The following is a 26,154-nucleotide window of genomic DNA, read 5'->3' on the forward strand; positions in this document are numbered from 1 at the left end:
TGGAGCCCAGCCCTTCAAAGGTCAAATAGGCCATAACACCACAACTCCATGTCCTTGTATTCGATGGCTCACCCAATGTGAGTGACCGAATTGGAGGAACAAGTTAGTTGTTTGAGAGTCTCCTGCCTTTGCTGTCTCAGCAGATTCTGCACCTAACTGACGCCCGCTGCTCTGTCTTGAGTCTATAACACATCATGGGTGTGAGTGTGGAAAATCCATTTGTGCTTGCTCTTCCTGTCTCCAAGACTTATGAAGAGATGATGGTTAAGCTAAGAACCCTTGATTGTTGGAAATAAACAATGAAAACATTAAGGCAGCCAGTCTGTAGCAACTTTATTAATACAATGCTAAATGAGGAAGCAGACTGCCAGACAAAGAAACCACTGAAACTGGTAACAGAAACATGCTCATATAGTTAAAATGTGCACCATCATCCTTTCATTGATATTTTCCCCAAATTCGCCAAATTGCCCTTGACTCCTTGCACATGATCTACATCTAGAAAGCCATTAAACCATTAACTCTTTGCACACATCAGGTATCCATAAATGGGCTTTAGGAGGCCTATTACAGGCAAAATTTTATTTCTGTAGGAACATGTGCCTCTGAGAAGAGGTCCACAGTTTTCATCAGATTGTTCTAGGCATTGACTAGGAATCAGGGTAAGATTTTTACTTGTTTCTAAAATATTGGTTCGCAGTATCTTCTTTAATAAAAAAATTTCAAACACACCGAAAAGTTGAAGATAATTGTACAGTGAACACCCATATAACTACCACTTAGTTTCTACAATTGATAACATTTTGCTTTATTTGCTTTTTCATGTATCTGTCTACCCATCCATCAGTCCATCTTATTTTGTTTTTAATTAATTTATTTATTTATTTATCTATTTATTTGTGGCTGCATTGGGTCTTCGTTGCTACGCACGGGCTTTCTCTAGTTGCAGCGAGCGGAGGCTACTGTTCGTTGCGGTGCGCGGGCTTCTCATCGCAGTGGCTTCTCTTGTGGTGCACAGGGTCTAGAGCGCAGGCTCAGTAGTTGTGGCACACGGGCTTAGTTGCTTCGCAGCATGTGGGATCCTCCTGAACTAAGGCTCGAACCCGTGTCCCCTGCGTTGGCAGGTGGATTCCTAACCACTGTGCCACCAGGGAAGTCCCTCCATCTTATTTTTAACACATTTCAAAGTAAGTTTCAGTCATCACTGAATGTCTCCCCCAGACACTTCAGCAAGCAAATCATTAAAAAGGGCCAGTATTGTTCATGGTTCTTTTTTTAAAGTAAAATTGCAACACTGAAATGCATAAATTTTAAGTGTTTCATCCATGAGTTTTTATAAATGCAAAAAATTTGTATAACTCAAACCCCTCTCAAGATACAGAACATTTCCAATACCCTAGAAAGTTCCTTCATGCCCTTTCCCACTCAGTCCCTGCCCCAAAAGCCCAAGAAGCAACCACTGATGTGATTTTTTTCCATCAGAGATTAGTGTTGCCTGTTCTAGAACTTCATATAAATAGAATTGTGAAGAGACTCTTTCTGCTCTGTCTTCTTCCACTCGGCATAATGTTTAGAGATTCATCCATATTGTATGTATTAGGCAAGGTTTTGAGGGTATTAAAATGGTATTTCAGTCAGTTTACACGTGAAAGCCCAATTCTGCCTGAATGATTGCCACTCTGCCCCGTAAGAAATAAAGACAATAGAAAAATGAGAACAGTGGTCACGTCATTATTTCCTCACCGCTAGTGCAGGGATGGTAAACTGGCCAGCACCACGTGCTTAGGCCTGAAACCTGGGTAGGAATCTCACTGCCTCTTTTATTTTAACCATTTTAATGAGATATAATTCACATGCCATACAGTTCACCCATTTAAAGTATACAATTCAGTGGTGTTTAATATATTCACAGATACGTGCAATCATCACCACAGTCAATTTTTGAACTTATTTTTTCAAAAAAATGTTATTTTTGAACATTTTCATCACCATAGAAAGGACCCCCATGGCCTTAGCTCTCATCCCTTACTCTCCTTTCCCTCCCACATTTCTCCCCAACCCTAAGCAACCACTAATCACTTTCTGTCTCTATGTGTTTATCTATTCCAGACATTTCATATAATGAAATCATGCCATATGTAGCCTTTGTATATGGCTTCTTTCACTTAGTATGCTGTTTTCAAGGTTCATTCCTATTGTAGCATGAATCTGGAATTCATTCCTTTCTATGGCTGAATTCTATCCCATTGTGTGGACAGACCATGTTTTTAGTTTAACCATTTGTCAGTTGATAGACATTTGGGTTGTTTCCACTTTTTGGCTGTTATGAATATTGCTGCTGTAAACATTTGTATACAACTTTTGTGCAGCCATGTGTTTTCATTTCTCTTGGTTACATACCTGGGAGCGGAATTGCGGGGTCGTACAGTAGCTCTATGTTTAATCATTTAAGGAACTGCCGGAGTGCTTTCCAAAGTGACCGTACCATTTTATATTACCACTAGGAGTGTATGGGGGTTCCAGTTTCTCCACATCCTTGTCAATACTTGTTATTATCTGACTTTTTTATTATAACCATCTTAGTGGGTGTGCTGTTGTGGTATCTCCTTGAGGCCTTGATTTGCATTTCTCTCATGACTAATGATGCTGAGCATCTTTTCCTGTGCTTAGTGGTCATTTGTATAACTTCGCTGGAGAAATGTCTCTTCAGATCCTTTGCCCAGTTAAAACTTTGGTTATTTGTGGGTTTTTGTTTTGTTGGGTTTTTTTTTTTGCGGTACGCGGGCCTCTCACCGCTGTGGCCTCTCCCGTCGCGGAGCACAGGCTCCGGATGCGCAGGCTCAGTGGCCATGGCTCACGGGCCCAGCTGCTCTGCGGCACGTGGGATCCTCCTGGACCGGGGCACGAACCCGCGTCCCCCGCATCGGCAGGCGGACTCTCAACCACTGCGCCACCAGGGAAGCCCTAATTCCAGAATTTTATTTTTTTTTAATTTTTTTTTTTTTGCGGTACGCGGGCCTCTCACTGTTGTGGCCTCTCCTGTTGCAGAGCACAGGCTCCGGACGCACAGGCTCTGGATGCACAGGCTCAGCAGCCGTGGTTCACGGGCCCAGCCGCTCCATGGCATGTGGGATCTTCCCAGACCGGGGCACGAACCCGTGTCCCCTGCATCGGCAGGCAGACTCTCAACCACTGCGCCACCAGGGAAACCCCAGAATTTTTTAATTTATAATTTGTATCTCTTTATTGATATTCTCTATTTGATTCGACATTGTCCTCATACTTCTTTAATCATGGTTTCCTTTAGCTGTGAACATATTTGTAGCAGCTACTTTGAAATTTGTTAAATTTGACATCTGGTCATTCTCACAGGCATTTTCTGTTGTCTGCTTTTTTTCCCCTCAGTGTTTGCATCATACTTTTTTTTTTTCATACTTTTTGGGTTTTTTGCATGTCTTCTAATTATTTTTGGTTGGAAACTGGACATTTTAGATAAAATATTATAACAACTCTGGGTACTGGTCCCTACCCTGTGAGGCTTGTTATTTGCTTCTGTGTTTGTTTAACGACTGACTGGACTGTTTCAGTGACATCTGTGTTCCCCTTCCTCCCTTCCCCCATACATACAGTGTTAAGCCTGATGTTGCTTCCCAGAGAGGAACAGCTTTGCATATGCCCACAATCACCTGGGATTACAGTGGTTTTGGTAGGGTTCTCTTTCCCTGACTGCATCCAGCTGTTAAACTCCACTAATTGCTGCATGTTTTGCTCTATTCTTTTTTTTTTAAAGATCTTTATTGGAGTATAATTGCTTTACAGTGGTGTGTTAGTTTGTGCTGTACAACAAAGTGAATCAGCTATACATATACATATATCCCCATATCTCCTCCCTCTTGCATCTCTCTCCCACCCTCCCTATCCCACCCCTGTAGGTGGTCACAAAGCACTGAGCTGATCTCCCTGTGCTATGTGGCTGCTTCCCACTAGCTATTTTACATTTGGTAGTGTATATATGTCCATGCCACTCTCTCACTATGTCCCAGTTTACCCTTCCCCCTCCCCGTGTCCTCAAGTCCATTCTCTAGTAGGTCTGCGTCTTTATTCCCATCTTGCCCCTAGGTTCTTCATGACCATTTTTTTTTTTTTAGATTCCATATATATGTGTTAGCATATGGTATTTGTTTTTCTCTTTCTGACTTACTTCACTCTATATGACAGACTCTATGTCCATCCACCTCACTACAGATAACTTAATTTCATTTCTTTTTATGGCTGAGTGATATTCCATTGTATATATGTGTCACATCTTCTTTATCCACTCATCTGTCGATGGACACTTAGGTTGCTTCCATGTCCTGGCTATTGTAACTATGTGTCCTCAGTCATAAATTTTTCTGCAAACCAATTCAATCAAACTCTGTCTCCTTTGAAGGAATAGTTTCTGAGGTCATTGTTTGGTATTTGTTTTGACCCTAGGAGGGCTCCTCTCAGCTGTCTTATTCTCTGGTTATCTCTTCCAAAATAGTTGGCCTACAATCTGGGCTGTATCTACATTAAATCTGTGAACCTGCCCCCAGTTGCCTTTCACCACAATCTCCACTGTTCTTGAGAGCACCCTTAGGCCTAAACTTCTCCAAGCTCTGTTGCAAATGAAGTCAATTCCTTTGGGAAGAGATTAGCAGCTGTTTTACAGCCTACTTCTTCCCCCAGGCAAAATCTCTGAGGTAGAGGTCTGGAGCTGGGGGTGAGGACAATGGCAAGCTTCTGAGTGACCTCCCCATTCTAGGAGCTGAGTGCTTTGTGGAGAGGAAGGCAGCATCCTGAGGCCCTCTCAGCTTGCCTCTTCTCACAAGGAACCATCACCTCATGAGGTAGGGTAAGGGTGATCAGGGCCCGAATATTCTCACTGGTGCTGTGCCCATGGCAGAACTTCTATTGTGTAAGTGAAGGTTGGTTGGAATGAGGAGCCCTCACCTCTCTACCGTACTCACCTGGGACTTAGCCTCAGCAACAGGTAGCTGGGAGCAGGAGGAGAAACACTGATGTCCTGCTCCTCCTGGGAAGAAAGCCCTCCTGCTGGATGCTTGGTGGGAGAGGAAGCCCTATATTTGGGCTAGAGGAGTCTGAAGTGGAGTCTGCCTCCCTGAGCTTGGGGGTGCTGGTGGAAGGAGGGAGTAGTCTTGGTTCAAATTGCACAGACTCACTTTTCTTACCAAATTTTCATAGATTTTCTTGAATAGATGTTTCTTCATTTGTTGTTTGCCTGTAGGACCATTTCCAGAGGTTTTCAGTGGTTGTTTGCTTGTTTTTGCATTTTTCACAAGTTTCACTGAAGGGTAGATCAGCAGATCTCCCCACAATGTCCTGCCAGGTTGATCACTCTCCTATCCTCTTAAATAAGATCAAAGTCTTAATACTAGCTGGTGCTGCAGCCAGAGGCAATGAAAGAACCCAAGGTCATGAGTGAACAGAGGAAAAAAGAAGGACCCTGTAGACAGGCCCCAGGTGATTTCATTACTTTGGTTGCAGGAAAGATGAGAGAGAAAAGAGGGCACAGCCACGTTCCTACCCTTTAACACGGTGACCGTGGCCTCTGATAAATGGTCCTAATGAGATTAGGATTCTCTCTTAAAAGAGCAGAGACAGTGTGTGTGGGGGGGCGTGTGGACAGGGGGCAGTGAGGTGGTTTGAGAGGGACAGAGCCGTCTGCTCTCCCGTGACCTAAAGGGGTCCTCTGTTGTGGCATCATTAGAGAGGGGCATTGGCGCTTCCTCTGGGTGATAAGTAGAGAAGGATAACTAGTATGGAATTTGCAAAATCTCCAGCCTTCAGCTTCTGAAATGAAACCAAAGCTCCAGTCTGTCTTTTCATCTCCATGTCAGGCCCTGGGCTATTGTAACCGCCGCTGAACTGGTCCTGCCTCCAGCCTCTCCCCTCCAGTCCTTTTCCAACTCTGCAACTGCTCTGTTCCTGGAGTGACTTTTCTAAAGTGTGACTCCAGCCGGGCCTCTACGGGGACAGCCTTCAACCTCTTCTTGAGCTCAGGAATGGCCTCTGTATTTCTTCACTCCCTGTAGGGCCCGTGGGGCACCTACCTGGCCTAACCAGCCTCTCCATAAGCAGGAGTCAAATTGAATACCAGTCATACAGTATGGTATACATGTATATTCATATTTGCACTGTGTCCATGTAAAGGCCCTGTAGCAGGAATAAGCATATTGTGTTTTAAAAACATCAAGAAGGCTCTATTAATGATACCTGGGACCTGGGCTTAGATCTCAGCTCATCACTCTCTACTTACGTCACTCGCCCCTTGCGTGACAGATCATTTCACCTCAACCTCAGTTTCCTCACCTGTAAAATGAGGATAGTGTGCAGATACTGTTGTGAGGATATCACTTACATGTGATCACATAAGTAGAACCCTTGGCACATGGTAAAAGCTTAATTTGTTCATGCAAGTAACAAGTATGTATTGAGTGCCTACTCATCCCAGGGACTGTTGTAAAGGTGGGAATATAGCAGGAAATAAAATAAAATCCCTGTCTAATGGAGCTCACATTTTAGTAGGAAAGATCAGCAGTAAACAAATTTGGAAACTACACATTTGTGCACACACACAAAAGTTCAGGTTTTGATCTGATCTATGAAGAAGAATAAAGCAAGAGTGATCTGAAGTTGGTGCTTTTGTAGTTAGTGAAGGGTGGCCAGGAAAGGTCTTGCTGAAGCATTGCCATTTGGGTAAAGATCTGAAAGAAATGAGAAAATGGCACACAGTGGTCAGTAAATATTTGTGAAATGTGAATGATGCAAATGTCTGGGAAGAAAATATCCCAAGGAGAGGCGATAACAAGTGCAAAGGCCGTGTGGCAGGAATACTTGGCATGTTTTAAAAGCATTAAGAAGGCTCTATGAATATTTATACTGTAGTTTTTAGGGGTAAAGTGTACTGATGTCTGCAACTTACTTTAAAATTCATTAAAAAATTAGATGGATGGATGGATAGATAGAGGGATGGACAGATATATGCTTATGTTAGTATAGTAAAATGTTCATAGTAGCATTTAGGTGATAGGTATATGAATATTCACCGTGAAATTCTTTCAACTTTACTTTGTGTTTGAAAAGTATCATAATGCAGTGTTGGCGGAGAAACATCAGGAAGTCTAGTGAGGCTGGAGCAGACTGAGGGAAGGAGAGAGCAGTCAGAGAGAAGGCCACGGAGGTCTCCAGGGCCCAGAGCATGGAGGGCCTCATAAACTGTGAGGAGACAATTTGTGTTTTGTTCTAAGCACAATGGGAAGCCTTCAGAGGGATTTGAACAAGAGAGTTTCATGATCTAATTTATGACTTTAAAAGATCCCTCTGGCTGTTGTGGGGAGAAATGCAAGCAAGAATGAAAGCAAGGAGGCCAGGTAGAGGGACAGTGGTGGTCTGGACCAAGGGGGTGGCAGTGGAGGTGGTGAGGCTGGTCAGATTCAGGGGACAATTTGAAGGAGCTGCTGATGGATTAGTTATGCATTGCCCGAGAGCAGGGCTTTGGCCTCAGCAGGGCAGATGATGGTTCTGTTTCCTAAGATGTGGAAGATGAGGGAATGACGTAAGTCTGGGGAGGGGTGAGTGAGAGAGTGGTAAGAGGGAGAATCACATGTTCTATTTTAGGTGTGAAAAACCCAAATAATTGACTTCCTAATAAATGGTAGCTATTTTCACTGTTTCTACCCCACACGATTACATAGTGGCCTCTGCAAACACACGAGCTCTCTCTTAGCTTGCAGCTCAGGTCTACTCCTCATCTTTTCTTCTTTTCTCCCCCTTACATTTTCCACTTTTCCTCGCTCCTCCACCCGCCACTCCAGACCACCACCAGTGACTGCTGGAGCCTCTGGAAATGAGCAAGCCTCTGCGCGGGTCGGCTCCTTCAGCATTACGGGGGGTGGGATCAGAGGAAGCCCTTGGGGTCAAACCCGAGAGCACGCAGACCGTGGGGTTCAGCTCATGGGCTTGCAAAACCCTCCGGCCTTTCTGTCTCGGTAGCTAGGCAGACACACAGGTCCCCAGGTGGTGCTAACACATGGCTGACGTGAGATTCAAAGATGCAGCAGAAAGAAGTACGGAGATCTCTCCATTTTACTGAGAAGGTGACTCTGAGTCCAGATCTGAGTTCATTTGACCCATTTAGCCGGACTGTCATTTTGCATCAACTATGTCAGAACAGCACATAAAGACATTTGTCAGGTAGCCAGCTGGGGAAAACTGACTTAACTGTCAGAGGCCTGCTGTCTGCAGGAGGCTGTCCCAGGCACTGAGGGCTCTGTCCACCAAGAGGCCACTGCATCTCATGGGGGCACTGGCCCAGTCTTCTTGAGGCACCTGTTCACAGAGAGGAGTCCTAGTGTGCATGCATGGGTTGGGGATTAACAGGGAGGGATGATTTCCATGCTGCTCATGCCCTTAGGAGTCATTAGCTCTGGTAACAACAACTAACTCTCATATGAAGCTAATTGTGTGCCAGGCACCGTTACAAGCACTTCATGTGTAATAACTCGTTTAATCCTATGACAGCCCTATAAGGTAGGTACTATTATTATCATTCCCATTTTACAGATGAGGAAACAGAGGCTTAGAAAAGAGAACTAAGTTGTTCAAGGCCACACAGGTAAAAAGTGGCAAAGCCAGGTATCGTGGCTTTGCCACTTTTTACCTGTGTAAAACTCCATGATGGACAGGTGGACAGGCTGTGTGGACAGAATGAAGATAATCCACGAGGACAGGAGAAGAGACAGTCCCATGGATGCTCAGCACAGGGAAGGTATCTGCATGATAGAGAGAGCAGGGGCCACCTTTGTTACTCTTTTGTTTATTAGAGTTTAATAGATCTGTCTGTCTACATAGGTATATATATATATATATATATATATGTATTCACTTCATAATATTAAACATCTTTGTGCTTGCTTTAAAATACAAATACATTAACATTTATACATGACCCGTTTTCTACCATTTTCTACCCATTTTCACCTCTCAGGGTACAAGCTATAACACAGGTTAAATAAATCATAGGCATAACTGTCCTGCTCCCCCAAAAGTCTCCTTCCCAAAGATCACTAGCTGCACGGTCTTGAGCAGAACACTTAAATTCTCTGCAGCTCAGATTTCTTTATGTAGACCCGCCGCATAAGCTAAAGCCATTAGTAATTATAATCATAATCACAAGAGCCACTATCAGCTGAATACCTAATGTATTGTATGTCTGTGCTATGCTGAGCGCTTTTACGTATCTTTTTTTTTTTAATGTATTGAAGTCTCATGTCTTTCTTTTTTTAGATATAATTGGTATATAACAGTTTATTAGTATCAGGTGTGTAGCATAATGATTCGATATATGTATATATTATGAAATGATCACCACAGTAAGTCAGGTTTAACATTCATCACCACACATAGTTACTTTTTTTTTCTTATGATGAGAACTTTTAAGACCTACTCTCTTAGTAAGTTTCAAATATATAGCACAATTTATAGTCACCGTGCTGTATATTACATCCTATGATTTACTGATCTTATCACTGGGAGTTTGTACCTTTCGACTCCCTTCACCCATTTCGTCCACCCCCACCTCTGGCAACCACCACCAGTCTGTTCTCTGTATCAGTGAGTTTGGTTTGTTTTTGATTTCAGATTCCACATACAAGTGAGATCATACACTATTTGTCTTCTTCTGTCTGACTTATTTTACTTAGCATAACGCCCTCAAGGTCCATTCATGTTGTTGCAAGTGGCAGGATTTCCTTCTTTTTTTATGGCTGGATAATTTTCCATTGTTTATATACACGAATCTTCTTTATCCATTCATCTGTCGATGGACATTTTGGTTGCTTGCATGTCTTGGCTGTTGTAAATAGTGCTGCAGTGAACTTGGGGGTGCAGGTATCCTTTCAAGTTAAGTGTTTTCATTTCCTGTGGATAAATACCCAGAAGTGGAATTGCTGGATCACATGGTAGTTCTATTTTTAATTTTTGGAGGAAACTCCATACTGTTTTCTGTAGGGGCTGCACCAATTTCTTTCCCACCAGCAGTGCACAAGGGTTTCCTTTTCTCCACATCCTCACCAACTCTTGTCGTTTCTTGTCTTTCTCATAACAGCCATTCTAACAGGTATGAGGTGATATCTTGTGGTTTTGATTTTTGATTTGCATTTTCCTGATGATTGATGATGTTGAGCATCTTTTCATGCACCTGTTGGACATCTTTTTGTCTTCTTTCATGGATTATCGTTTAATCCTCCTAAAGGCAACTGAGATGTACAGAAATGATGTAACCTGCCTGAGGTCACACAAACAAGATGTGACAGAACTGGGCAGTAGAAGTGTCTCAAGGGCAAGAGCTATGTTCTCATTGCTTAACCCAGGCAGGGCCCATCACTGACCAGAGAAGAATAAAACTTGGATGGGTAAATGTGTGTGTGCAAAGAGATATGCTTGGTCTATAGCCCCCATAAGAATTCTCCCATTCCCCAAATTAAGTTCATGGATGAGTGTGTTAGTCAGCTCAGGCTGCCATGATAGAATACCACAGACTGAGGGGCTTAAACAACAGAAATATATTTCCTCACAGTTCAGGGGGCTAGAAGTCCAAGATCAAGGTGCCATTAGGGTTGGGTTCTGCTGTTGTCTCTCTTCCTGGCCTGTAGACAGCTGCCTTCTCACTGTGTCCTCACAAGGCCTTTCCACTGTGCACGTGAAGAGACAGAAAGAGAGATCTCCGATGTCTCTTCCTCTTCTCAGAGGGACACCAGTTCTATCAGATTAGGGCCCCACCCTTATGACCTCACTTAAGCTTAATTACTTCCTAAACACCTCATCTCCAAATACCATTACATTGGAAGTTAGGGCTGCAACATTTGGATTTGAGGGAAGACAGAATTCAGTCCATAACAATGAGCTCTGAAGAGAAGCTTCTGGGAACCCTTAAAAATTGTGTACAGTATTTTGCATGGAAGGGAATCCATATACAACATCTGTTTGACTTCCCCAAAGGTAAGAACCACTGGTAATATTATAAGTGCACAAAGAGGGAAAGGGTTCATGGAAAAATGGAAACAGAGCTGGCATTAAGGGATAGAAGAAAAAGAAATTTCTTATAATATTGTTTTAATAAGTGTTAAAAAGTGGAGAACAAGAGGGGCAGTGGAAGGTAAGGATGTAGTATTTCAGCCCCATTTTCCATTTGGGGAAGCTAGATGGCCTGCCTGAGATCACCGCATGGAGAATGGATCTGAGCCTAGAACCCAGGGTCCTGAGCCCGAGCCCACTCTGTTTTCACCAGGCTTGTTGTCTGTGCTGCCCCACAGAAGCCAGGGCTATCTGAGCAAGGCCCCTGGGCTGCTCTTCTGCTGACCTCATAGATGCTCTTCCCCTTGCTTTCCTTCTAGAAGTGGAGCAGATCGAGGCCATCGCCAAGTTTGACTATGTGGGGCGGTCCCCGCGTGAGCTGTCCTTCAAGAAAGGAGCCTCACTGCTACTGTACCACCGCGCCTCCGAGGACTGGTGGGAGGGTCGTCACAACGGCGTGGATGGGCTCATCCCACATCAGTACATAGTTGTACAGGACATGTGAGTGGGAATTGCGATCTTCTGTGAAGAATGCCATGATTGATTAGTGATGTCTGGAATGGGCACAGGAATGGGAGTACTGGATTGTATGACAGCAATTTGCTCTCCCTGGTATGACACACTTGATCTTCCGTTAAGAATGGATCATATCTAACATCCCTTTGAATGGTGACCCACTTAACAAATAAGCAAATTGCTCATCCTTCAGAGTCCACAGGGACAATGTTTGGTGCCCTTGGCCTGCCATCCCGGCCCACCTGACAGCCTCCAGGGCATTTATCACCCACTATGGTTCTCAGTGTCCAGTGGATCTTGCCATATACCTCCACCCTCCTAGGCCTTCCCTGTAGCCAGTGGCCATCCCACTCCCTTCTTAATAGCCCACCATTCTCTACCCCGAGGTGGCTGTCTCAGGAGATGGGCAGAAACAATCATCCCCTCATTTCCAGCTAAGAGGGTACTATTTTTTAAAAAAGAATTTTCGGGGCCTCCCTGGTGGCGCAGTGGTTGAGAGTCCGCCTGCCGATGCAGGGGATACGGGTTCGTGCCCCGGTCTGGGAGGATCCCATATGCCGCGGAGCGGCTGGGCCCGTGAGCCATGGCCGCTGGGCCTGCGCATCCGGAGCCTGTGCTCCGCAACGGGAGAGGCCACAACAGTGAGAGGCCCGCATACCGCAAAAAGAAAAAAAAAAATAAAAATAAAAAAAAAATAAAAAAGAATTTTCGGCATTAAAAAAAAGCCCTACATCCCAAATACCTGCCCCACCATAATGCCCAGAAAGTCTACCCCTTCCATTCTTTGAAAGCCTTTGAAGGTTCCTGCACACACTCCCTCCAAGCTCCAGTCTGCCTCAGGTGGAACTGATTTACCAAGGAAGCAGCCACCAAACTGGGCCTCAAGGGGAAGGGGCCAAAGGCATATGTCTTGATGGCAGAGGGGACGGTCTGGAGACAGAGAAAAGTCCAGAGCTCGGCAAACAACAAGAGGATCCAAAGCAGCTCTCTGACGTCCCCAGGCCTCTGAGGGCAGGGAGAGGGCATGGCGGGGAGGCAGGCAGGGCACCCCAACCAGCTCCAGGCCCCTCACACCTGTTCAAAGCCCCGGGTGCAGGGAGGGATGGAGGTGCCTTCCTCCTCCCTCGCTGGACCCCCAAACTGCTGCTCATTGCCCAGGGCTCAGCTTGCAGGCCCCCTCCCCCATTTCTCCAACACACCCTCCCCTTTAACTCGTCCCAGTCTCGAGCATCTGGGAGAGAAGAGCCTAGATGAGGGGAGGAGAAGGTAGGCATGGGCGGTGCCACGGAGGGCCTCCTGCTGGAGAAGCAGCAGCGGCTCAACCACGAGGTGTGTGTGGATCCAGCCCCTCAGGTCTCAGCACATGGCGGTTCTCTGGAGCGAAGCCCTCCCAATTCACGTCTGTCCTTCTCCCCAGGGACGATGCCTTCTCGGACAGCCTGAGCCAAAAGGCCGACAGCGAGGCCAGCAGTGGGCCACTGCTGGACGACAAGGCCTCCTCCAAAAACGACCTCCAGTCCCCCACGGAGCACGTCTCGGATTACGGCTTTGGGGGGGTGATGGGCCGGTAGGAAACGCGGATTCATTCTTTGCGGCTAGTACAGTCACAGTTTGTGTCTGACTGGGGAGAAGCAAGGGCACAGGAGGGAGAGAGGGAGGCTGTCGTGGCCCCTTCTTCCCCACAAGACGTGACGTGGGGCACACCTGGTGGGCTGGCTGGAACTGGCCTAGAATGTCAGGTAGAAAGTGATCCAGCTTGGAGCAGAGGTGGAGAAAGAGGAGGAAAGACATATACTGGCAACCAATGCTTTTTATTTAAAATAATAATAAACGGGAAAGAGAGAGTTGCAAGTTGGCAAGTATTTTTCCTCTCTGTCTCCAGTTCTTACACCTCCTCCCCACTTTCTGTTGAGGACCTCAGTTGTTATATTTAAAAATGTAAAGCTCACTTAGTCCCTGAAGTGCACTGCAGAAACAGAAGTCTCACACCCACTTCGTGGGGAAAATTGACACTTGGCTCCACGCACATATTTGGTGGGGGCAGATTTGCCAATTTCTTCACTCCTGCTTGTGGGTGGGGCTGTCACATGATCTTTCCGCCAGGTAAGGAGCTGGGCTCCTCACTCCCTCTACAGGTATAGTCCAAAGCACGTGGTTGTTTAAAGAAAAAAAATACAATAAGGAAACGAGAAGGAGGGAGAGAGGGAGGCTGTCGTGGCCCCTTCTTCCCCACAACATGTGATGTTGAAAAGGAAAGCTGGCAGTGTGTCACTGCTTTCTTAATCGAATTCTCAAAATGTCATGTTCTTTGTTTTTCTGGTGGAGAGGTCATGGGATCAACCCACACATGGGGTACTTGCAGATAAAGCCAGAGAAATCAGCCACAATAAGAACGTATGTTTATGAATTTATTTCAGCAAAAGTCCCAGTGCCTCTTTTCAGTGTATTCCGTTTGGTTCAGGGTGCTGCTAAGTGATAGAATCAGGGGAGATGGACGGTTGGGGTAGGTAGATGACAGAGTCATGGTCCCTTGACTTCCAGGGAGGCCGTATCTTCTCCTGCCTCAATTTCCCTCTCCCTCTGTCCTCTCTCATCTACCTTCTTCTCGTTCTTTCTTCCCCAGTACCCTTCCTCTCGAACACCGGTGCTTTGGTCCTGTTGGGGTGCCCACAGGCGGTGCTTAGCTTGGCTGGTGGCACAGGGTCTAAAGCGCGGCTGACCACACTGAGCTTGGTCCCCGTCACAATCCATTCCCGCACTCCGCCCCTCTTCCCCGCCCCCTTGCCACTTCCAGCCTTCCCTCCCCTCACCAGTGCCTTTGAGTTTTCGGTGCCCTCCATAGGACACAGCAAAATCTCCTGTGGGTAGAACCTCTTCAGAGTGCTTTCCAACCCTCTGAACCTCCGTCAGAAGGTGGGCAACGAATATTGTGCCCATTTAACGGATTAATAAAGTGGGTCTGAAAGAGGTCACTGGAAAGTCTGTGACAGAGACAGGACAAGAATTCGCCTTCCTGATAGACAGTCTAGTCCCCTTTTCACTCCACCACAGCCTCCCTGAGGGGTGAAAGGTATCCAAGTGCACGAAAGGCGTTCCAGTGATGCACATTTTACTCTTAATGACTAGTTGTCCAAGGTCTGGAAAAGCCTCATAGGAACAGCCCTTTGGTGACAACACTGGGCTGTGGTCAGTTCCCAGGGGGGCCTCCTGAGTCTAGAACCCAGTGTCCTGAGCCCCAGCCCATGCTGTTTTCACCAGGCTTGTTGTCTGTGCTGCCCCATGGAAACCAGGGCCATCTTGCAGGGAGCTTGCAGGGAGCTGGTAACTCTTTGGTATAGTCAAGCCTCAATGCCTCAGACCAGTCAGAGGCCCTTTGGAATCATGGAGACCTCTGAACCGCTTAAGAACATACCATGAGCCCACCTAACCGGGAGCGAAGTGTTCCCAGGTTGAAATCCTCCTGGCCCTGACCTAACGTGCAGACGAGATTCACTATGTAATTGGCACCACCACCGACTGGAGCTTGGAACACCCCCGACTCCTTCGTGTGCGCAGATGAACCCCGCGGGCCTGAGTCACGTGCTCAGACAGTGCCTTCCCTGCAGAACCGCGGAGTCTGGCTGAACGAGGCTTTACTATACCCACTCCCTAGACTACTGTGTAGCGTGTGGCCTGGGGGTTGGCTGACCCGTGTGACACCGGCCGGGGTTGACCTCTGCCCCATGCCCCCGCCCCCTGGCTCCTTTGCAGAGTGCGGTTACGATCTGATGGAGCAGCCATCCCCAGGCGCCGAAGCGGGGGAGACACACACAGCCCGCCCCGGGGCCTGGGCCCCAGCATAGACACGCCACCCCGGGCCGCCGCCTGCCCCAGCAGTCCCCACAAAATCCCCCTCTCCCGGGGGCGGATCGAGAGCCCCGAGAAGCGGAGGATGGCGACGTTCGGGAGCGCCGGCAGCATCAACTACCCCGACAAGAAGGCGCTCTCCGAAGGGCACTGCATCCGGTCGACGTGCGGCTCCACCAGGCACAGCAGCCTGGGGGACCACAAGTCCCTGGAGGCCGAGGCCCTGGCAGAAGTAAGGGCCGGCGGGAAGGCAGGCTGCGCCAGCCGACACCCAGAGGGGCAGGGGGTGGGCACCTGCAGACGGGGGAGCCCCTTCGCCCTTCAGGCCAGGCTCAGGCTAAGCCAGAACGTGAGGTAGATAATGAGCTGGCCCCCCTGTGGGAACGGAAGCTGGATGGGTGCAACTGCTGGCTGGGGCTCCTGTGAAGACCCAAGGGCCCGGTCTCCAGGGCCAGAGGTGGGATTCCCGGATGTGGGGATGTGGTAATGGCAGACGTCTCCATAATGTGGCAAGATTGTGCTCTTCGTGCTTTCATTCGTTCATCTTGTCATTCATTTATTCATTTGTTCATTTATTCATTTATTGACAAATACTGATTGAGCATCTGTTGTGTGGCAATCACTGGCTGGCACTGAGAGTATAATTGACCTAAAATGGATCCAGGCCCTGCCCACATGGAGCTTATGGTTTAGAGAAGAGAGAGATGCCAACCAGTAACACACACAGCTGTGAAATGGCAGCTGGGTCAGGAGTCTTGAAGGAGGGGACTCTGAGTTTCAAGAGTGCTTAGAGTTTTGTGTTTTTTTAAATAACTTTAAAAATTTTTGGATGAGAAACCTGTGTGATTTTTACACTTGCCAAGCAAACCAAACAGATTCATTTAAGAAATTGTTATGAAACAGTTTGTTTAAATTGTTTAATAATTTGCATAGCTACTTTCCTGTGTTTTTGATAGTTTTATCATAGTTCAGAAGTTTCCATTTTTCCCTCTGGAACTTGGCAGGGTGCCCATTATGTATCCCCTTCCCAGTGTTTTTCTCCCAGTTTAGAAAAGAGAGACAATTAGGACCTTAGGGTCGGTTAGGATTCTATTGTGAAGAGTGGCCTTGAATCCCTGTTCACAAGGGGAAGGGAAAGCTGAGAGCTTGGGGGCTGTGTTCTAGAGGAGGCCAGGAAAGGTTCTCAGGGATATCAACACAGAAAGTGAAACACCTCGCAGGATCTAGTTTGGCCCCAGGTCCCAATGCCCACCCCCAAGGTATCAGCACCTTGGCATGGGTCCAGCAGAGCAGCCAGGCAGCCTGCTGGTCCCTCCATTGTTGGGGGCCATTGTCTTGGGAAGTATTGCCCTAGCATCTGCCGTCACCTGGAAGCTCAGGCCACCTGAGGCCTGGCCCAGAGCCCTTTACACGGAGAATCAAATGCAGTCTACGCCACTGTTTCCAAAGTAGGTCCCACAGCAGACTGGTTCCATGAGGTTATTAATGGAAGGGAAAAAGGTGTTCTATGGTCAAGAAAGTTTGGGGAATGCTGGTCTGGCAAATTTGAATGGGTTGTCTGCAACAAGAATTATTAAATATGTTGATGTGCACTGTGAATCTTCAAGAAAGAGAGCAGGGCGCACCCATCTCCCAGACTTCTTTGACCTTTAGTCACAGAGCATTTTGCAAGAGCGGCCTAAAGAATACACGTGGGGCGTGCTGCTCACGTTTTCCGTCTGCAGACATATCTACACACTCTAATTTGATAGCTACCATTCGATAGCAGAGCATGGGAAACGGTATGTAAATAGCCAAGGGCACCCTGGATGGCCTGCAGCCTGCTCAGCATTGGCTCTGATGAGCACTTGACATTGCAGGCTGCGGAGGGCAGCTATGTAGTAGTAGGTGGAGTTACCTGAAATCCTCTGGTCTCAAAATGTCTTTTAGGATTTAGATTGGAGCCCAGTTACAGAGGCAGTTTGGGAATCTGGCAGCACCGCCATCCAAGGTGGGAAGGTCTCGTTCCGGAGGAGGTGAAAAGGGATCATTTCCCCCCGCTGTCCGTGCTCCCCAGCGCCTCTCTGCAGCTCCACTCTGAGATTACGGCATCACCTCTCAGACTAACGCAAGGCTCACGCCTAAACCCCCAGCTGATCTTCCTCTGGGCTCGCTGTCTTCCTGGCTCACACTCTGCGAGGGTGGAGTGGTGGTGGTGGGGATGGTGGTGGAGGGGAGATAATTATATTTTATTTATTAGTTTTGCCTTTTGGCTCCTGCTGGAGTAGGGCAGACAGGGTAGTGATGTCAGTGGGGGACTTTAAGCAGACTGGGACGTGGAAGGCGGGCTTGATCACTGCAGGGTTGGGATGTAGCAAAGGTGGGGACAGGACTGCCTTCTCTCCTGTCAGGCGGGACCCCCATCACAGCCCCACAGCTATTCCTTGTAGATAAAGGCACAAATAGCATCTTCTTTAAAGCAGACAGTGTTAAGGGCAAAGGATAAAATGTCCTGGGGAAGCATAGATGCTAATATTAGCCATTAGCTAATCATCAGTAGTCTCTTCACAAAGCAAGATGATAGGCTGGGACCCTGATGGAGGCCAGATTGGAGCCTGTCGTGGAGGCCCAGCGGGCAGGAGCCGCCTGAGGACAGGGGAGGAGAGGAGGTGAAAGAAGGCGTGGACGGGAAGGGGCCGGCAGGACACCTGTGGGCACCAGCCCCATCAGTCTGACCAGACTTTCAGTTTTCCCAGAGTTGCCCCAGGGCAGAAAAGCTAGTGTGTCTCAATAGTCATCCCGGAGCCTGAGGTGGGTCAGCACCTTCCAGCAGCGGTTCTAAGCACTGTCCCTCCTTGTCTTCTCGGTGGCCCAGCTCAGCTTGAGCAGCTCCCTCTGCCTCTGTGTGGAGGCATCCCTGGGAAACCCCGAGGGAGCCGAGGACTCTGGCTGAAGGGAGTGTGAAAACCACCATCTAGCAGTTCACAAAATGTCATCACGTCCACTGTCTCATCCCATCTTCACGGCCAGCAGGGGGCTTTCAGCACCTGGACCGAGTGTGGTGTGGAGCCACTGAGACTTGCCCGAGGTTGCCCAGCAGCGGTAGCAGAGGAACCTTTTTCCCTCCCAAACCTGGGCTCTGCATCCAAGCCCAGGGCTCCTGGGTTAAATGCTGCCATCCAGCTCCAGTGCCCACTCCTGGAATGCTGGGCCCCAGGTCAGCCCTCTGGGCTGCCAGAATCTCTCTCTGTCTCATTCAAAGCGCTGTCATACTGATGAGCTCTTAAATATCACAATATCCCTGGGAATTGTGTAGGCAGATGAAGATTTTTGTTGCTTTTTAAATTTTCCATTAAAAAAAAAATTTCTGATTATAATACAGAGAAGAAAGTAACAGTCCTATCATCCTGGGGTGAGCATTGCAAACATTCTGATATACAACCTCCACACAAATTTCCTATGGACAAAGGAGAGAGATATTTTTTAATAATAATAGTTAGGGGCATGAACACTGGAGCCAGAACTACTGTGCTGCTAAGTAGCTGTGTGACCTTGGACAAGTTACTTAACCAATCTGAGCTTCAATTTCCTCATGTGTGACATGAGCATAATGGTAGTTCCTACCAGATAAGTGAGAGGATTAAATGAATTGTTAGGGGAAGGGGCTTGAATTGGTGCTCGGTATTAGCTATTATTGCCATTGTTATTGTCATTATTTGGAAATACTAGGTACCAGGTGCCATGCCATGCTCTTCGCAGGAACTGTATCATTAAATACACTCATCAACCCCTTGAAGTCAGTATTATACGTGTCTGTAATCTACAAATGAGGATTCTGAGACTCAGAGAGGTAAGGTGGCTTGCCCACAGTCACACGGCAGGGAAGTCACAGAAATAGGATTTGAACCCAGGTTTGTGTGACTGCAGAGCCTGCCACCACTAGGTCTGCGATACTCACTCTGATTTTCCTTATGGTTATAAGACTCCCTGGGATCCAGTCTCCATCCCTTCCATGAGATTTGTGGGGAAGCCTCCCTAAGAAGCCTACAAGCTGGGTAGCAGCCCCAGAAGGGTTAGATCCCAGGCCTCCAGACTCTGTGCTGACGAGCGCTCTCCCTGTCCCCAGGACATCGAGAAGACCATGAGCACAGCTCTGCACGAGCTGCGGGAACTGGAGAGGCAGAACACAGTCAAGCAGGCACCAGATGTGGTGCTGGACACCCTGGAGCCCCTGAAGAACCCGCCAGGCCCCATCAGCTCAGAGCCGGCCAGCCCCCTGCACACCATCGTAATCCGCGACCCTGACGCTGCCATGCGTCGCAGCAGCAGCTCCTCCACCGAGATGATGACCACCTTCAAGCCAGCCCTGTCCGCCCGCCTGGCCGGCGCCCAGCTGCGCCCGCCCCCCATGCGGCCGGTGCGGCCCGTGGTCCAGCATCGGTCCAGCAGCAGCAGCAGCTCGGGCGTGGGCAGCCCGGCCGTGACGCCCACCGAGAAGATGTTCCCCAACAGCTCGGCCGACAAGTCGGGCACCATGTGACCTGCGGGGTGGCGGGCACCGCCCCGGCCCGCTGTGGCCCGCCGTGGCCGAGGGTGGCCTCTGTGACTCCCACGTCCTCCCGGTGCTCCTGGCCTTGTCGGGCAGGGCCCAGAAGGTCAGCCTGGGAGCAGGTCTGTGTGGAGCTGAGGCCCAGGCCCGAGCCACAGCTCGCCTTCAGCCACGTGAATCCACAGGCCTCCCTCCCGTGTGCACACAGACGGCCAAGTGGTAAGGAGCAGCCGCCCCAGCCGGAGCCTTTCCCAAGATCGTGGCAAATGTTGAATGGCTTCACCCGCGTATCGTCACTGGAAAGTTATTCTCTCGACATTCTACATGCATCCATACGTGTGTATGTATGTGTATGTGCATATGTACACGTATATATGTACGTATGTGTCTGTAGGAGTGTGTGTGTATATATATATATTTATGCATCTCTATACATATACTAGATCTGGACACACATATGAAATGTATATAGGATCTCCTTTTTCTTTTTATGAAACTTAGATTTACCTCAGACCCATGCCACCAAACATCTCCCGCTGAGTTACTTGGTGGGACCTGCAGGGACTTTTCTGGGAGAATTTAAGGCCCACAGTAACTGCGAATGAAGCAATATACCACTCACCTGCAGAAAAACAAAACCAGTCTCCCACTGTCTCCAGAAGTTGTGGCCTTCCAGAACAGTCTGCCCCTAAAGGAAGGGTGGGGCAGGCGGTACCCCGGGCAGGCTGCTCCCAGAGGTGGGGAACCCTTCACAGAGCCCCCCCACCCCCTCCCACCCCAGAGACCCTGCCTTTCCACACAGAGGCCAAGACCAACTGCACCCCAAAGGCATGGAGGACGTTGGCGAGAAGCGCCCTGACCGCAGCGGCCTGTGTTCGACCGTAGAAGAGGGGATGGTGAGAGCCTGAGCCCCATCGTAGCGCAGTGTTATGTGTGGTTGGGAAAAAGGAAAAAAAACCCAAGCACAGTGGTGTGGAATGCTTCAAAACCTAGAAACGCTGTAGGAATAAATCTGTGGTAACTATAGAGGTTTAACTTATACCATTTTCAAAATATTTAATTTTGTCTTTTCCTCTTTCTACTAATTATACTGTGTCAAAATCTGGAACTAAACAGGCAAGGAGACTTTGAGTCCCATCATTTTAATTTGAAATCAGGCTGTGACGCGCTCTGGCTGGTGGCCTCTTGCATGAAGCACACGGGGCCGTAAGTGCCCACCTCAGACCAGGGCTGGGGAGGGAGTCTTTGGCACTTGCCATCCTAGAGAACGCTTTGGTGGACTTATGCAATGAAATAAGCTTCCCTCTCCCCTTTCCCTTCCCTTTTGCCCACCTCCTCCAGCACATTTAACTCAATTGAAAATATGGGGTTAGGTTTGGGGGGCGTGTCACTCACCTCACTGACCCTCAGTTTCCTGCTCCATAAAAATGTAAGTGAGCAAGCGGTGCAACCTAGAAAGCCAACAATTGTGCCAACACGATTGCTCTTTTCACGGTCATCACTAAGGTGAAAACCATCCAGCGCCTTCCTTATGAAACCTCCTAATGGCAGTTGAGAAGTGGGCACTGGAATTTTCCTACCAGCTTCATAAGAGCCATGAAGCCCGGTCCTGCAGGTACATCACCTCTTGACATTCCATCTTTACCATTTCAGCCCACTGGATTAAGTTTTGCCCTCTCCTCTGGTCCCCAGACGGGGGGACCTATGAAGCCACGTTACCTAGGTGTATATGGGTGGTGAGCCACGCTGCCTTGCCTGAAGCACTGGCCTTGAGAGCACACAGTGGAGGAAAGAATAAGAAAGGGCACAAAAAGAGAATGCCAGGGAGAGGCCAGTGACAAACTTGGCCTTCCCTGTTTTGCCTATAACTCCTGGAAATGAAAGAGCCTCAGGGCCTCCCTGGTGGCGCAGTGGTTGAGAGTCCGCCTGCCGATGCAGGGGATACGGGTTCGTGCCCCGGTCTGGGAGGATCCCATATGCCGCGGAGCGGCTGGGCCCGTGAGCCATGGCCGCTGGGCCTGCGCATCCGGAGCCTGTGCTCCGCAACGGGGGAGGCCACAACAGTGAGAGGCCCGCATACCGCAAAAAAAAAGAAAAAAAAAAAAAAAGAAAGAGCCTCAGAACGAGCTAGGAGCCCTCTGTCTTTTTAGCACATAAACATACCCCCATATTACATGTTAGGAGAGGAAGCAAGGCCTTAGGATGGCTGTGACTTGTCCAAGGTTTCATAGATGGCTGAGAGTGGGGCTGGGCCAGCTCCTAAAGTCATTTCTTTGCAAGGATGCTGTGATATGCAGCAGGATAAGAGACTTCTCATTTCCACCCCAGAGAGACTCGCAGACCTTAAATGCAGTGGCCCCCTGTGCAAAATGCCACATTCTCTGCCATGACTACCAGACGAAAAGTGAAAATCTGAGTTGACAGATCAGTTGCCTGAAATACATAACACCAGTCAGATCATGTGGATTTTCCTCTGAAATGACTAACTTCATCTTTCCTTATTGAAAATAGGCCTGCCTTTCACTGAATTACCTGAGGGCAGAGCCTTTGCCATTTTCTTTAGGCACCTATTCTTCCATTGGGAAATGGCTGGTGAGTTCACATTTAGGGAAGCTCACACCCCACTCATCCAGCTCCAAATCTGAGCCTTGACGCAGAACCACGTGGAAAAATAATTCCCCCTGCCCCACCCATCTGGCGCTCTGCATGTCTCAGGCCCCCTCCACGCGCATCCAGGCCCGCCCGCTGTCACGAGCACTGGCATTCTCTTCCTGACTCCTGCCTGTGTTAGTCCACTATATATTGCTGTATTTGCTTAAATGCTGGAAAGTAACTGTTAAAATGTGAAACTGTAATTTTTTAAAAGGCTACAATGAAATCACAGCCAATGCCACTCACCAAATCTTTGCACCTAGTAGATAGATCAGTGTAAAAAACAAGTACCAGAAACCTAACTGTACAGTGAGCGTGGGGGAAAACGTAGTAACCTAGTTAGTAGTCCTCAGTATAACCAGTTGTACAAGGGGAAGTGGTGTTTGCCTGCTTGTCCATCACAATTACCGAAAGCTGTACTGATCAGTTCATTGATAACGGGCAATTTTTTTTTTTTTTCTTCACAGAACAGTTTCTTAACCTTCAACTTACCCTGAGGTCAAGCCTTTTGTCTTTATGTGTTACTGGTGTTCAGTCTCTTTTAGGAATGAACCAGCAAGATGTTCATTTAAAACTGACCAAAGACAATTCATTCCTGGTCTAGTTTCCTGGGCCTGGGGCCCAGCCTCCGGCCGCTAAGGACCTTTCTTGGATAAAACGGAGAATGAGCCGTGCTTCCTATCCCTCTCTCACTCTCTCCCTTTAGTCCCCTTTCCTCTTTAAGAGCTGCTCTGAGCTGTGGGATTCTGTGAAAAATTCTTGCCTTTCCTTGTTTTCAGTGCTAACGATTTCTCACCTTGAAGCGCCTTTTGAACCCCAGGCACAGCGCACAACTGGAGGGAATTGTCAGCTTGGGAATTAGACTTGGGAGTCTTTTCTCTGAGGTCACTGGGCCCAGGGGCAGGAGAGAAACGGATCCCGAGGGACGAAAGGTTCCTATTCCGTGAAGAAATCCAAGTGGGAAGAGATGCAGGGAAGTGGAGTCATCCCTCGGCTGCCAGTGGGGCTAAGCAGCTCAGCGATCTGCCTTATAAACAAACACTCCACAACTGGCTGGTGGTACCCCCAGGGGGCCAACACAGGGAAGGGCCTGGCGTGGGGCTTGCTTCCCCGTTGGAGGCCCTCGGAGTGCCTTGTCAAGGGGATTTCTTTCTCATTCAGGAGGCACGGATGCAGAGGACTTCCTGGGACCTGGTCATTACCTGGCGCTCAGCGCACGTATGCAGCTGATGGCAAACCATGAGGCTTAATGGAATGGTTCTTCCTCTCAGTCTCTCTGTCCCTAACTTTTCATACTAGAGCAAATGCCTCATCCTCCTGAGAAACCCAGAAAGAAGGACGGCTGGCTCACAGCCGTGGGGGTTAGGGGCTGCTGGGTTCAGGGAGGGAGGCCTGGAGGAAAAGGCAGGAAGCGGGTGAGCCGAGGTGTTGCTAAGATGATTTTCTGCTGTGCAGAGCTAATGGTGGTGTTTCACGGCAACTGCCCCGGTTCTCTGGGGTCCCCGCTCCTCTCCACACATACCTAAAGCTGCGGGGGGAGCTGAGGGCAGGGGCTTTGCTGCCAGGTCTGCGTCCTCCTCGCCTCTCTGAGGGTCATCTGCCAGGGTCCCGCCGTCTCATCCTCTGGGACTGCCCCTTGCCGACACCTCCTTTCTGTGTGAACTGTCCCAGGCAAACGACAACCTTGAACCAGAACAGCCAGAGTGCATTTTGCTTTCCTCGAATGGAAGTAGCTTCTGGCCAGAGTTTCTGCTCAGGCTCTAGTCCCCGGCAGTGTGACTGTTTACATGGTTTGGCAATAGGTTTGGTTCTGATTGCTTCAGAGTGGCTGGTCTATTTCGTTTCCTTTGGTTTCCTTCCTCCCCAAACTGTCAGGAAAATCAAATCGAAACCACCCTAGGAGATTGCTGGTTGCCTGTCCCCTTGTGGCGATAAGTGTTGCCCTCTCCCGGACATCATTTCTCTACCTTACAACCCAGCGCCCGTGCTGTAGAGTGTCTGACTGGATCCTCTGTCGCGTATTCTGATGGTGCCTGCTGGTTTGACGTGGAGCTATCCTGTGAAATAAAACAGCTTAACTTTTCTCAAACGTGCTCCGGTGGTTTTTGGAAGGGTGAGGTCGCCCGCTGGGGATGGGGAGGCCCCAGGGGAGTGTTCCTACCCTCCAGTCCACGGTCAGTGTGCTTCCCCCGGGAAGCATCCCTGAAATGTCCTTTAGCTCAGGTCGAACACTGTGAAGGCCGAGTTTCCAAAGAGGACTGCGTCCGCTGCAGAGTTAACTGAAGGAGGTAAGTGTGGGGGTGCCTGCTGGGAAAGCGAGAACCAGGACTGTCAGAGCAAAGGCAAGGGGGCGGGGGAGCTGTCGTCTGAGGAGAGGCCTTCCTGAGCTTATGACAAATCAGTGGAGGCCACAGGATACTATTGCCAGTGTGACTGCATATGCAGCATTTTAGCATCTGTTGTCTATACACGTGTGATACAGCCCCTTGGAATTGTGCCTGTGTGTGTGTGCATGTGTGAAGTGTTTGTTGATTGCTTATTTCTGTCCCAGGCACTAGATTAAGCATGCATTTCTCATCACATTCTCAAAACAGCTATTGAAGGTAAGTACCCTTCTTAAACCCCCTTCTGCAGAAGAGGAAACGGAGGCTCTGAGAGGCTAAGCAACTTGTCCGAGGTCAGGCTAGGAAGTGAAGGAGCCCGAATCTGAGCCCAGTCCGTCTGACCCCGCAGCCGTGCTGTTTACACATTCATTGTCCTGCCTGCCCTCAAGCAAGCTCATCATAGTGGAATTGGCCACAGGATCCCATGATGAAGGTAGCTCCCTGCGGGCCGTAGTCAAGGAATACTCCGGGCCTTTCCTTTCCAGTGAGCCCTCTGGTGGATCTTCACACAGGGGCCTTTGCAGAAGAGAACCAGGTCTTCTGCCAGCCTCAGGGAATCCATCAGTCCCCCCATAGCCACTCACCACTCAGTGGTGGCCTTTCGCTAATTCCAGGCTCCAGTGCGGTGCGGCCTGCTGAGGGTCTGGATTTTGGGTGCATTCCATAATCTGTTTACTGGCTCAAAGCAACCGTGCTCTCTTGAGAACCCTGAAAAAGAAGCCTGTCATTCAACAAGTGTGTGGTAAGCAACTTGGTGTGAGCCTTGCCCCAAGTTGGCTGCTGGGGAGACAGATGGACGAGACCCAATTCCTACCCGCAAGTTGCTTGCAGTCTAATTGCACAAGGCGATCACTCCAGAATCCTGAAATCAACTTTGACTCATTAAGGCAACGATGAAAAGGACAGCATCTCCGACCCACAGAGGCACAAAGAAAAGATACATTTCAGCTGCCTAATGGCTTTGCCAGCCCCAAAGCAGTCCATTGCTGGACTGCCCACTTCTGGGCATATCTGTTTAGGACTCTGCAAGGGACAAGCTATCTAACCCACGTAGCCTGAAGGAAAGAGAATTTACTCGCTCATATAGCTGGGAACTCCAGGCTAGGATGG

General features: G+C 48.6%; 1 protein-coding gene across 3 annotated transcripts in view; it reads left to right on the forward strand.

The window, feature by feature from the left end:
* SRGAP3 (SLIT-ROBO Rho GTPase activating protein 3) overlaps positions 1–22,765 on the forward strand; it is a 280,149-nt gene extending 257,384 nt beyond the window's left edge. For 2 of the 3 annotated variants that reach the window (XM_082639785.1, XM_082639786.1), the window contains 4 exons: positions 11,439–11,619; positions 13,052–13,201; positions 15,385–15,712; positions 19,586–22,765. In XM_082639785.1, the coding sequence (XP_082495911.1) occupies positions 11,439–11,619; positions 13,052–13,201; positions 15,385–15,712; positions 19,586–19,999 (1,073 nt within the window). In that variant the 3' untranslated portion in view covers positions 20,000–22,765. The remainder of the gene's footprint in view (positions 1–11,438; positions 11,620–13,051; positions 13,202–15,384; positions 15,713–19,585) is intronic. The other variant, XM_082639787.1, reaches the window with a different exon arrangement.
* Positions 22,766–26,154: the final 3,389 nt, after the last annotated feature.

The sequence above is a fragment of the Mesoplodon mirus genome (genome assembly GCF_964341445.2).
Source record: "Mesoplodon mirus genome assembly, chromosome: 12".
NCBI lineage: Eukaryota > Metazoa > Chordata > Mammalia > Artiodactyla > Ziphiidae > Mesoplodon > Mesoplodon mirus.